Source organism: Phycomyces blakesleeanus (assembly GCF_001638985.1).
Source record: "Phycomyces blakesleeanus NRRL 1555(-) unplaced genomic scaffold PHYBLscaffold_43, whole genome shotgun sequence".
NCBI classification, from domain to species: Eukaryota; Fungi; Mucoromycota; class Mucoromycetes; order Mucorales; family Phycomycetaceae; genus Phycomyces; species Phycomyces blakesleeanus.
In genome coordinates, this window is record NW_017265172.1 from 1 (window position 1) to 13,075 (window position 13,075).

Here is a 13,075-nt window from a genome sequence, read left to right on the forward strand (position 1 = left end):
TTTTTTTATTAGGGTATACTGTCTTAAAGTAGCATGATAGGCACCCATTTTATTATTATATACATACAGACCCATATCAGTACTGAATAAAATTTTAAGATTCCGCCAAATCAAGACATCACCATTACATTATTTTTATTTCTTTTTTCAAAGCTTTTCCTCATTCGAATCTCACCATGTCTCACCAAAACAAAAAGGAAACTCTTCTCAAATGAAAGCAGCTTTCAGATTATCAAAAAGGACTGATAATTGGTGGTGCTATAGTAAATGGCACTGCTGCTGAAATTTCTGAGAAGAATGATATACCTCTAGCAACGATGTATTCCACAATCAATAGATGGAGACATACTGAAACCGCATTTCCTGATAAGCGAAAAGGAACTTTGAAGATAATGGATGAGCAAGATGAGCATCATTTGATTAATGAGATGAAGACAAATCGTGAGACAACACTTGGGGGTCTTATCACCTTCATGTCTGACACCCTAGGGCATCCCATCTCCAAGTCTACCATTTGTTGAACTATTCGTAGATCTGGATTATCTTCTTGTAAAATTGTATACAAGCCACTGCTATCAAAAGCACACAAGAAGAAGCGGTTGGCATTTGCTAATCATGCCAGAGAGACCAATCAGAGATGGGATCGCGTCATCTGGAGCAATGAGTCAAGGTTTATGCTTTTCAGCAGAGATGGCAATACTAGAGTATGGCGGTATCCTCAAGAAAAATACAGAAAAGAGTTCATTAGACCAAGACTGCAGTGTAGTAGAGGCTTCATTATGGTTTGGGGCTGTGTATGGGCAGGAGGAGTTGGCCCATTGAAAACCATAAAGAACATGCTTGATCAGTATGCATATATGAACTTAATGAAAAGGAAACTTTTTTCATTTATGGAATCTCTTAGTGAGAACAATGATGGGGAGTTTATCTACCAAGAAGATAATGCTTCTTGTCATAAGTCTAAGCTTGTAGAAGAGTGGAAGAAGTATCAGAACTTCCCAGTGATGGTATGGCTGCTGAACAGTCCAGATCTCAGCCCCATAGAGAATTTATGGACATATCTTACCAGAAAAGTGAAGGCCAGAGTCCCCTCTCCAAAAAATCTTAATGAGCTGGAGAGGGCTATTCATATAGAATAGAATAATATTTCGGCTGACGTTTGCAAGACACATTGCATGTCAATGCCTAATCGCTTACATGAGATGAAGAAGGCTCATGGAGGGTCAACACATTATCAATTTTTTTAATAAATTTACTTTTTATTTTTTTAAGAGCCATATCTTAGTATATATATGTTTTCAAACATGGGGTTTTAAGTGAATATAGACAAACTAGTGTAAGAATGTTAAAGAAGTTGATGTCTTGATTTGGCAGAATCTTAAAATTTTATTCAGTACTGATATAGGTCTGTATATAAAATAATGCATGAATATATTGTATATATATATGTATAAAATTACATACTTACCACTGCAAAAAACCTCTAATTTCACCTGTGAGAAATAGGTAGATAATATGATACATAGTAGACACTGGAAAAGAGGTGCGGTTTTCTTATGTGTAAAACTGTAATTAATTATGTGAAAAGACCAGGTTTTACGATGCGATCAGATAGTTTTTACAAGTGTATGAAGCTGGCTTACTCATAGGTGGTAAGACCAACTTTCGAACATAGGAAAAGGTCAGAACAGCAGGATAGTAAGATGTGTTTGCATTTTCTGTATATGGGTTTTTACCACATGCACTAAAATGGCAACTCAGAATTACGTTTTGTTGTAATATATCCTACCGCTTTCAGATTAAAAGAACAATAAATGAAAGATTGATTATATGGATATGCCAGTTTTTATATTGTTTAATTTATGGATATGCCAGTTTTTACAGGGTTTTGTTGTCTTTGAATTTATTTTATCCAATCTTAGAGACTTCTTCTTGTACTATTTGCTTCCATACACTTCTCCAATCTTTAATTTATTTATAATAATTATTGGTTTTTTTTGTTTTTATTAGAAAGAAAAGAATATTATTAGGTTTATAGTATAGTGGTTATATTTAATATTCAGGAACGTTCTGGCTAGTGTTCTATCCTTCATACAATTTGAAATGGCCAATGTTCTGATAAAACAAGTATTCTCCAAACAATATCTCCCAGAGAAAAGCTCAGTTGTGTGTTGCTTGCTTGTAAATGATTGTTCTATGAAATTAGAAAAGTGTTAGCTGTTTGAACAAGAAATCGTGGATATTAAGAATATATATATGTAATTATGCTTGCAATATAATAGCTTACCAGAGACAAAAAGAAAAGGCGTCATGAATGCGAACCATAGTACTCAATATACTTTATTTGGCTATAAAAATGCTGAAAAAAAATTATTGTTTGTGAACTGTGTGGTAGAATATTTTATTTACCTACCTGAAGCAAAAGGATTTATTTGCAGACCAAGAGAGTACATAGGAGGCGCTGATATTGTCTTCAGTAAATGATATGCATTAATATACAAAATAAATAATATTGTTATATGTACAAAAATAAAAATAAAATTTACCATGTCGATGACACTTGTATGAAATGAAAGTTCTTGATTCGCGATGTGCTCATGAGAAGGAGGTTCATCTATAATAGAAATTATGTTAAGCCGTGTGCTTATTAAAAAGAGATAGATTGAAATAAAATAAAATATTACCGTGTTCATAACTGTGTTTAATAGTAGAGAGTAATTTTGGCGATATGGCCTATACAAAAGAAAGGAAAAGGTTGGAATAATTTTATAGAATGATGGCATAAAGTATATTTACTAACCTTAGCTAATCCAGACGAACATTGTGAAGGGGATGCATCAGAAGGTAACAAAACGCGAGTGTCTGTAGTAATAGAAAACAATTATTATCATTTTAGTTATATATATATATATATAATACTAAAGAAGAAGATATCTTACCAAGAAAGTCTGTAAATATAATAAATGTTGGAAAGAGAGAGAAGAGAGAAAACTTGGAAATGAAAAAAAAACAAAAAGAACAAAAGACCAAAGGGCCAAAAGGCCAAAAGACAAAAATCATATATTGGATTGAGTTGAAAAAAGCATGTTCAAAGCCGATTTGTACCCCATTGATTTCAGGAAGTATTAATAGAGATACGCATATTAAAGAAATCCTGAGTATTTATAGCAACAAGTGTAATATAATAAATGGGTTCTTGCTTTTACTTTTACCATCTTTCCATTAACTACACTTTATTCTTTCACTTAACATCTAACTTCTTTTGTATGTTAATAATACCCTATATATACAATGAATAGATATATAAAACAAATATAATTAACAATCAACTCATGTATAACATTTTATTAGATAGCTTTCAGACCATGGTTAACAATTGTTAGTCAATTGCCCCAGCTCCATCCCCGGAATATACTGAGCTTTTAAGAAGGCTCACCGCTATGGAGGAAAGCCTCAAGACCATAGATTCAAACATTGGCATTGTCATCAAGGGGAACAAAGATTCATTGGAAATACTTGATAGCATTGCCAATGCCTCTGGAGAACTTCTTGCAGTTATTGCTCCTATTACTATACCTGCTTCTGCTTCTGTCCCTTTCGCAGCTTCTTCCATTGGTTCTACTCTGAATTAGTATACAACACCTTCTGAGACTTTTTTTGGTATCTCTTCTGCTGCTCCTTCTGTTGGTCCAGTGGTTCTTACTGGTGCAAACACTGGTGAACTTAGTAAACAGGATCGCACTAGAGTTTTAGTAAGTGTTGAGATGTATAGTAGTTCATTAACATAATATCTCATACTAAGTATAGGCTCTTAGCCAAGGAGAGTTGAAGAAACACAACTTCAAATCAAATAAGCCAGAACTAGTTGCAACTAATGACAGCAAGCGCAGTTGGGATGTTAATGTTGATTACAGACTTCCACCCAACAGACAGCCGATGCATGACCTTCATGCATACCTGGCTCCAAAGGTTGTTGGGACTAGTGTTCAACAGACCAATATTAGCAATTGTATCTACACAAACTTTTGTGGAACGAGACGCCGAGTCAAGGAATCCTATGAAGCGCGCAAAAAGACAAATTCACGGTCAAGAAAAGCAGATCGAGAGACAATGTATATTAGAAGTATATTTTGATTGCAAATTAAATGTATTCATATTAATACATTTATAAACTAGCATTTTGACCATCGCGAGCTGACCTACCATACATTCAAGGCTGAAATTGATGTGAAGGTGGGTAAGAGCTGCAACGGACTCTTACAGAAAGAAGCAATGTCTGAGGGCGAATCTGAAGACAATATGCCTGGAGTCTTGAGCAACCATGCAATTTGTACAGTGCATCCAAGTTGGAGAAGTGATGAGGTAATTTCTTTTGTTTACATTATTGTATATAGCTTTTTTTTATTTTTTTATGGATGTAAATGAAACAGAACTTTGATTAATCACTTATTTGTATTTAGTACAATCACCTTCTTGCGGTTGTTAATGATTTTATGCGTAATCGCATGGACTTCAATTCGTGTCAGATGTTGAAGAGGTCGTTTGGTAGAGATGCTGTTTTAGCAGTCCCGCCTAGATTGATGTCCCTTCTCCCTCACTGGGCTTTTAGATATGAGTTTCAATAAATTTTGTTTTCTTATCCTCTACATCCTCCAGATCCTCCATCTGACAATGATAAATGTACCAACAAATACAAACACTATGATTATTCTTTTCTGTGTGCCTTTAAAAAAGGGAGTTATATTTTATTATTTTTTAAATGTATTGTTTTTTTTGGTAAAGGAATGACCAGCATCTTTTTTACTTTTCTGCGTGTTGTGTGCTCAGCAGTTGCTACTTCTAACATAATTCTATGCACTGGCAATACACATTGGAAATCGTCAGGAGAAAATGTTGGAAAGCAGGTTTCAACGTGTTTGTACTCTCGCGATTTATCATTTTCGGGTGTGTACCATTTGATAAATGCAAAAATATGTTGAGAATTGTAAAGAAGTTGTGTTGGGTGGCGATGGGTGCGGAGCAAGGGAGTAAGGGATGAAGAGGTGGGTGGAGGAGTGAAAGAATGGGTGAAAATGTACTGTATTTGACCCGTGTATGCAATGATATGCTCACCAGTACTTCCAATGAACTTTGCTTGTACAAGAGAGCCACGACTTCCAGATTCACCTTTACCCTTGTAGACCTGCCCAAGGATGTTGATGTATTTCAACAGGGTGATTGTATTGTCAACAAAGTATGGCGATTCCGACGCTTATTGAAAGTGAACTAATTGTTCATTGTTGTACGCAACTTTGTAGTATTGTAAGAGATGAACATAGTGAATGTCACTCATTGTGGTAGCGGATTTTAATGATAGAGGGAATGCAGAAGGAGGGAGAGGTTCGTTGCCTTTTACAAGTACATTTTGATCTTCAGAAGCCTCAACAAATGACTGTATGCGGAAGGTACGTTGACAGATGGATGGAATGGTGGCGGGTGTAAAGGAAGAAGTGAGTTTGGTAAGGAGAGGAAATGCAGATGTCTGGCGGATACTCTGAAGGAAACTGTTGACAAGATCGTCTTTGTGCACATCTTCAATAAATTTCTTCATAAATGTTTCTTCAAACCTGATCTTCCTGTTTGTCTTCAAATTTTTTAACAACCTGTTAAATCGCTCAAACCCAAATAGCCAATAACTGTATACTGGTCCAAAATCACGAATTGTATCTCGAAGATGAAGGTGTAGGTGCATATTACAGGTGAGGATTTTGGCATTGTACGGCTCGTCACATCTGGTGCAAAAAGTTTGAAGAAACTGATGGGCAGTGTTGACTTCATCAAACGTGATTGTTGGCTTGATCAACAGGCAGCATACATTATCAAAGTTAATCCAGTTTTCGAATCTGTCTTTTGCAAGAGCATCTTTCAACAGAACTGACAAGTATACAAGCACTCATGACTTCCACTCGTCTGCCTTCATATACGAAAACTGCTTTCCTATTTTCGAGTTCAAAGAGGTGTATCCACCAGGCACAATCATCATTTCTGCAGTCTTCTGCATTGCCACAAAATCGCCATCTTGAATGTCTTTGTCTTTGATCCAATGATCCATCAATCTTTTAGGCGTTCCCAGGAATAAATTATGCATGGGATCGATGATTGTTCCACGTACTAGATCAAGGTATCCAAGGCGATGCAACTGCGACCATGTGGTATTTCAGGTACAAAACAATAGAAAAATAAAATATTTGATAATAGAGACGTATAGAAATACTTTGAGACTGTATATAAGTTGTCTTTATTCATAAATAAAAAGTGTCCCTTTTTATAAGAAAACACAATCTGCTCTTGTCATTACGTCTTAGTTTCTTAAGGCTTTCTTCCTTTACTATATTTGGTTATTAGAGTGTATTTACTGCTTAACTAGTGTCGGTGTTACAATTATGACATCAAGTCATAAATCGTACTTCTTTAGCTCTTAGCTATTCTTTTCTCTTTTATACTAGAGCTTTAGGACTTCCTACTAAATTAGCTCCATATCGATCTGACACAGTTTACCCGGCAGTATGATATAATTATCTTAACAATCTTTGATATTATCTACAGTACTAACTGTAATAATTATTAGGCTGATTACTTAATCGTTTATATATATTTTATACTGACAAGATGATAGCTACTACGCTATCCCAATATGAATATGTTCTTATATGTGATAAATCCAACATCCGAGTGTCTGGATCACCACATTATCCCCACCCAGGTATTAACTAAATACCGTTCAAGTACTCTATGCAATTCTTCTGATCAGCTTGTTCTTTTTTTTTTATTTTAAACGAGTACTGTGGTGCTCAAATAACTCTTTATTTAGACCTTACTGCGTTTTTTCTTTTGATAAGCTGTCTTTGCATAATTCTTCCTTTTAGTACCCGAATTTTCTTTAGGTGCGGAATATGCAACTTTCATATCCTTTAATAATTTCTTATTGGCCTTATTGATGTCTTTGATACCTTCTGGAGCTTCACTAATTCTTTGCCAGTATTCTTTTATGAACTTAGGATCGGTAAAATGATCCTCTGGCTCCCAGGTATCGTGAGACTCATCATAATCCAACCATTTGCATCTATACAAATAATTGTTCTTGTCATCTTTTATGTGCCCAATAATTGCTTCGACTTCAAAAAAGTCATTCTTTTGCTCTAATACCTTGTCAGAAACTTTTTTCAATAAAGGAGGATAATTCCTTGGTTCTAAAAATCCCTTTTCATTTTTCAATACATAAGTATTGGCAGCAGTCTTTCTAACAACAGTGTAGAATCCCTTATACTTCAGATCTAATTTATTCTGTTTTTCTGTCACCAAAATCATTACCGTGGTTCCTGCAACCAGATCTATCATTTTGTGACTTCCATCAAAGCGTTCCTTTTGCTTTTCTGTGACATGCTTTACGTGTTCAAACATGGCAGGTAGACTATCTCAGTCATTCTTTTAATTTTTTCTTGCAACTCTTTCTGAATCTGTTCAGCAGTTGCACTATCCTTTTCTTTACTAAAATCAACAAAGTCATTTGGATTCCTTCCAAACATTAACGAGAATGGTGTACTCTTAGTCCTAGCATTATACTTGCTATTCAAAAACAACTGCGCAGATGGCACCTTCTGATCCCAATCAGCGACATTACCAACTATTTGTTTTTTAATGGTGTTCACTGCCGACTGGACAGCTCTTTCACTTGCACCATTAGCTCTAGGATGGTACTGCGAAATCAACGCATGTTCAAAACCAACATTCTCTTTTATACATGTCATCAGCGAGTTCACAAACTCCCGTCCACAATCACTCTGCAACTTTCTCATCGGACCCCATGTACTAATGACGTCCAGTACTTGTAACGCAATCGTAGCTGCCCTTTTATCAGGTATGGCACGCAATACATAAAATTTGCTTGCGATGTCTATCATCACTAACAAGTACTCATTTCCTCTAGTCGATGTTGTAAATGGCCCAGCCAGATCTATTCCCCAACTGTCACCAGGAAGTGTTGCAGTCACAGGTCTTAAAGGATTGTAACCTTTTCTTGTGATATTATGACGTTGACACTGTATACACGATTGTATAAGATCATTTGCTTGACTCTTCAAGCTGGTCCAATAGATACCTTTTCTCTTTAAGGCATGTAGTATAGCTTCTACACCAAAATGACCTTTCAAATGTTCTTCAACTAATAACTTATTCCTTTCATTTTCTGTGGGAGGAGTAAAGTACTCACCACTCAAGATGTCTGGTAGCGGTTCCATAGTGACAGCACTATTTCTCATGATGGATCTAACCATACTATCCCCACCCAGTTCATTTGATAATGTTTCAGTCTCTTCAGATAAACGTGACAACGCATCAGGAAGCACATTCGAAACACCAGGCAAATGAACGATCTTAAAGTCATACTGTAAAATCGTGTCCATCCATGCGATCATCATCAGATTCGCAACACGTTGGGTGTGAAGATATGTCAATGCCTTGTGATCCGTGTACAAGGTAAAGTGAGAACCATAGACATACTTGTGAAAACGCTTGAGTGCAAATACTAACGCTAGTAATTCTCTTTTGGTCGCAGAATACTTTCTTTCACTTTGGGATAAGCTCTTAGCCACAAAAGAAATATATTTTTTCTTGCCATCCTTGACTTGATACAACACTGCACCAATACCAGTAAGAGATGCATCACAGCTGATACTAAAAGGAGAGTTCATATCTGGGTACGACAACACCAGATCACTCAAAAGTGCTTTTTTCAAGTTATTAAATGCAGTTTGATGCTTATTTGTCCATAAATGGGTAATCGACTTTTCATTTCTCAATGAATCTAGTGGCGACATAATGGAAGATACATTCGGAATCAACGTTCTAAAATAGTTGATCAACCCACAATAACTTTGGATATCTTTACCCGTCTTTGGTTGAGGAAATTCAAGAACATTAACAAGTTTTCTGCGGTCCATTGTAATTCCTTCAGGTGAAATATGAAAACCAAGCAAATAAATTTCTTTCTGAAAGAAATGACATTTTTTCGGATTCAACTTCAAATTGACCCTTGTTAATCTCTCAATGACTTGCTTCAAGTGTTCCTTGTGTTCCTCGAACGTTTTGCTTGCACAAACAATGTCATCCACAAAAAACCGTACAAAAGATAGTCCTTCCAAAGCTATACTCATAGTTCTTTGAAATTGTGAACTGACATGCTTTATACCAAACACTGTACCAATAGGTTTGTACTGTACACCACGCCATGTGAAACTAAGTTTGTGTGTGTCCTTTGGGTTCAACCTCAAAGAATTAAACGCAGATTTCAAATCCAGAGTGGAATAAATATTCGCACCCTTTAAATCTTCAAACAATTCACCAATCAATGGCAAAGGCATACGATCAATTGACTTCAACAGGCAATTAATTAATCTGGGATCATGGCAAACGCGATATCCAGTAATTTCTCCTTTACCGTTTGTCTTCTTGACAACAGTCAAAGGCGTATTCCATTGTGTGTTTGCAGACGCTCTTTCAATTATACCATTGTCCAGCCATTCTTTCACCTGTTCATCTACTACACCTTGCATCTTGTAAGGAATGGGATAAGGGCTTCTGAACGCCGTAGCATTTTCTGGAGTGTCCGGACATACAACACTTTCAGGTATAGTACAAAACGAACCCTTAGGAATATCTTGATTGTCTTTAATGAACGGTTGAATATAATCCATAGCATCCTCAAACTGTTTGGGACCTACAGCCGGATTATTTTCCTTTCGTTCATTTTCTCTCTCAATGGATTCAAGAAGATCACTCTTATTATTGAAGCGTCTATTGGCTTCTCTACGTTCCTCACTTGAATCAGCATCATCATATGATAAAGGTAAACCATAAATACCAATACCAAGAGAAGACATATAATCAGTACCAATACTGAAATCATACTCATGACTATTAGTTAAATTCATTACTTCAAACTCGCATTGAATAGTCTTACTATTGCAAGTTACACTGATCACACAAGTACCGATTCTTTTAATCTGGGTATTGCTATCAGCCAAACGAATAAAATACTTATGAACATTGTTTTTGTTCAACAAATCTTTATTAATGTGATTTATGTAACTAATGGCTATTCCATTCTTCAAGCAAAAATTCTTGTCCACCGAACTGAACGTGGCCCCACAGTCCAACAAGGAGATGGTTCTAATAGAATTATTTGCCAAAATAGAAAAGGTAATATTAGTGCTCATGTTCTTAAAATCTCTTTTAATAACCATGTCTTTAAGATTGTACTTACAATCTAATGCCATCTTGGCCAGAGCACTAGTGTTGTCTTGGTACTCTGACCAAGACAACGAGGGACTCCCCTCAACCACAGTGGAAGCTCTTGCTGGTCTACCAGCAGAGGAGCGGACTGCCATCCTTGACACCTTTGTCAAGTACTTCTCCCATTCTGGACAGGAGTGTCCCTTAACCCAGGGAGCCTTGCATGAGAAACAGATGCCATCCTTCATCGCCTTCTTGAAGTCCCATGCCTTCTTGGGAGACTGAGAACCACGCTCGCAAGAGAAAGACCTTTTCTTTCCCTTGTGGGAACCAGCAGAGAGAGAGGACGCACCATTGTGAGCAGCAAACGAACTCCAGGAGGACGCGGCAGTACCATTGGCAGGATTATGTAACAAAGCAGTGGAGTCACTTGTTGACACACTCACCAACGAGATGATGTCCTCAATCTTTGAGGGCATCTTGGTGCCATAGTTGGCTGACAAAGGAATGAGACAAGCTTCCTGGACTTCCGGACGCAGATTCCACCAGAAGCAGAGAACCAATTGAACACCATCGTCCAACGAGGCCTGGCGGCAGAACTTTTGGAACTTGGCACCAAAAGAACGAGCGGATTCTCCTTTGCCTTGTTTCATGCACCAGACACGGCCCATGTTCAGGAACTTACAGAACGGCATGTCATAGTGATCCAGAAGAATACTTTCCGCCTTCTTCCAGTTGTAGGCCTTGCCTTTGAGCTTGTCCTCAAACCAAGAACGTTCTTCCTTGTTCAAACAAGTGGGCAACAGACGTTCCCAGCAGGAATCCAAGGACAGAGAGTGTGCTTCCAGGACTGTGGTAAACTCCTGGCAGAAGTCATACACCGAATCGAACACATCGCGGTTGGCCTTCACCAGAGGACCCTCAGAACGAAGCTGGAGAAAAGGTAGGTTACTGGGAACCAGAGTGCTTCTCTTGTCATGAGGCTTAGACGCAGGAGCAGTGGAAGCCTTGAGGTCCTTGAGTATTTGCTCAGCCTCAGCAAACAGTACTTGTGCTTCCTTGGCACCCTTGGAAGCAGACTTGGCAGCAGTAGAGGTGGGATCCCTCTTGGAAACACCCAAGTAGTGGCCTAGAGCGGCATAGTAGTTGCCCTTCTTAGTGTTGAGGTCCTCCTCAGCAGAAGCCAGCAACATTTCCACGGTGGCCACAAGGTTGTTGTTAACTCTGACTCCAGAGTTACCCAAATAGATGCGAGGAGAATTGGCACCCTCATAACCAGAACGGCCAGCATCGGAACCAGAAGAACCTTCTTCAGAATCAAAGGCACCGTCCTCAGAACACAAGGGAGTCATCACGGTATCACCATCGTGGTCGGCAGAACCAGCAGCAGAAGGAGGAGGAATGACACCAGAGTTGACACGGGCGGTTTCTTCACCAGAAACGATAGTAGAGTTGACAGCGGATTGTTGAGACATTTCGAGAATTCAAAGTAAAAAATGTGGTATTTCAGGTACGAAACAATAGAAAAATAAAATATTTGATAATAGAGACGTATAGAAATACTTTGAGACTGTATATAAGTTGTCTTTATTCATAAATAAAAAGTGTCCCTTTTTATAAGAAAACACAATCTGCTCTTGTCATTACGTCTTAGTTTCTTAAGGCTTTCTTCCTTTACTATATTTGGTTATTAGAGTGTATTTACTGCTTAACTAGTGTCGGTGTTACAATTATGACATCAAGTCATAAATCATACTTCTTTAGCTCTTAGCTATTCTTTTCTCTTTTATACTAGAGCTTTAGGACTTCCTACTAAATTAGCTCCATATCGATCTGACACAGTTTACCTGGCAGTATGATATAATTATCTTAACAATCTTTAAGATATTATCTACAGTACTAACTGTAATAATTATTGGGCTGATTACTTAATCGTTTATATATATTTTATACTGACAAGATGATAGCTACTATGCTATCCCAATATGAATATGTTCTTATATGTGATAAATCCAACATCCGAGTGTCTGGATCACCACAGACCATCGAACACCATTTTTGACCTCCAGCCAATGCCTTTCTGAGGGGTTACTAGCACTTTCCCACTCCTCAGCATGCAACCTGTTCTCTATACCATCACGAAGCACCCACCGAGAGAAGTCAAACCCACAAAAGTCAACATTGACACCGTTTTCCAAGCAAGGGAAATGTCTGTTGCACTTGTAACATGCACATGTACTGTTGTGCGAGGTGAACCCACTTGTCTTTCTTGCTGCCAGGATGTCACAGGCCACCATCATCAATGTGGCACGGATGTGGACACCACTAGGACACTCAAAAGTTGGGATTGCCAGTCCCTCATACAATCTTATCAGATCATCTACCATAGGCTGGAGATAATGGTTTATCTCTTTGGATTTGGGTTCCTTCAGGCCAGGCATCAATCCTACGAGAAGTGTGTTCTCTGGCTTGTATCTTTCATTGCGAGGCAGATTGTTTACTACCAGGTATCACTGGAAAAATAGGGTAATTTCATCTGGATCAAATGTACTAAAAATGTAGATGATTGAGCCAATAACATCACAATTTTTGTGATATATCATTTTGAGCAATGATACGATATCATCTATGGTGCTGATGTGTATCATCATAACAATGGGTACACAAAAACCCAATGTAGAACGATTGTCAGTCCGCAAACTATGGAAACTGAATAAATATTGTAGTTACGCTTTACTCCTACTGAGTCTACCTCTTTATGTGTTATATTTTGAGGTCTATAAAGAGCTAGCGTCCCATATTATTA

The 13,075-nt window shown here is 37.6% G+C and overlaps 5 protein-coding genes across 5 annotated transcripts; 1 reads left to right on the forward strand and 4 right to left on the reverse strand.

Annotated features, from left to right (window-relative positions):
• Nucleotides 1-1,390: 1,390 nt before the first annotated feature.
• On the reverse strand, nt 1,391-3,060 carry PHYBLDRAFT_175945 (hypothetical protein; the record flags this gene model as incomplete). The annotated part of the gene is made up of 8 exons (XM_018437606.1): nt 1,391-1,407; nt 1,644-1,744; nt 2,288-2,338; nt 2,410-2,471; nt 2,547-2,614; nt 2,685-2,733; nt 2,801-2,862; nt 2,940-3,060. 8 exons carry the CDS (start codon nt 3,058-3,060, stop codon nt 1,391-1,393), a joined length of 531 nt encoding a protein of 176 aa, XP_018283596.1.
• A 380-nt stretch (nt 3,061-3,440) lies between these two features.
• PHYBLDRAFT_153251 (hypothetical protein) lies at nt 3,441-4,625 on the forward strand (the record flags this gene model as incomplete). Its single annotated transcript, XM_018433098.1, has 5 exons — nt 3,441-3,590; nt 3,633-3,752; nt 3,808-4,044; nt 4,177-4,362; nt 4,461-4,625. The coding sequence occupies 5 exons, from the start codon at nt 3,441-3,443 to the stop codon at nt 4,623-4,625; spliced, it is 858 nt and encodes a 285-aa protein (XP_018283597.1).
• Nucleotides 4,626-4,839: 214 nt separating this feature from the next.
• PHYBLDRAFT_175947 (hypothetical protein) lies at nt 4,840-6,127 on the reverse strand (the record flags this gene model as incomplete). The annotated part of the gene is made up of 3 exons (XM_018437607.1): nt 4,840-5,182; nt 5,286-5,901; nt 6,007-6,127. 3 exons carry the CDS (start codon nt 6,125-6,127, stop codon nt 4,840-4,842), a joined length of 1,080 nt encoding a protein of 359 aa, XP_018283598.1.
• A 719-nt stretch (nt 6,128-6,846) lies between these two features.
• PHYBLDRAFT_175948 (hypothetical protein) lies at nt 6,847-11,744 on the reverse strand (the record flags this gene model as incomplete). The annotated part of the gene is made up of 2 exons (XM_018437608.1): nt 6,847-7,022; nt 9,545-11,744. The coding sequence occupies 2 exons, from the start codon at nt 11,742-11,744 to the stop codon at nt 6,847-6,849; spliced, it is 2,376 nt and encodes a 791-aa protein (XP_018283599.1).
• A 522-nt stretch (nt 11,745-12,266) lies between these two features.
• Nucleotides 12,267-12,710, reverse strand: PHYBLDRAFT_153253 (hypothetical protein; the record flags this gene model as incomplete). The annotated part of the gene is made up of 1 exon (XM_018433099.1): nt 12,267-12,710. The coding sequence occupies one exon, from the start codon at nt 12,708-12,710 to the stop codon at nt 12,267-12,269; it is 444 nt and encodes a 147-aa protein (XP_018283600.1).
• Between the last annotated feature and the right edge of the window lie 365 nt (nt 12,711-13,075).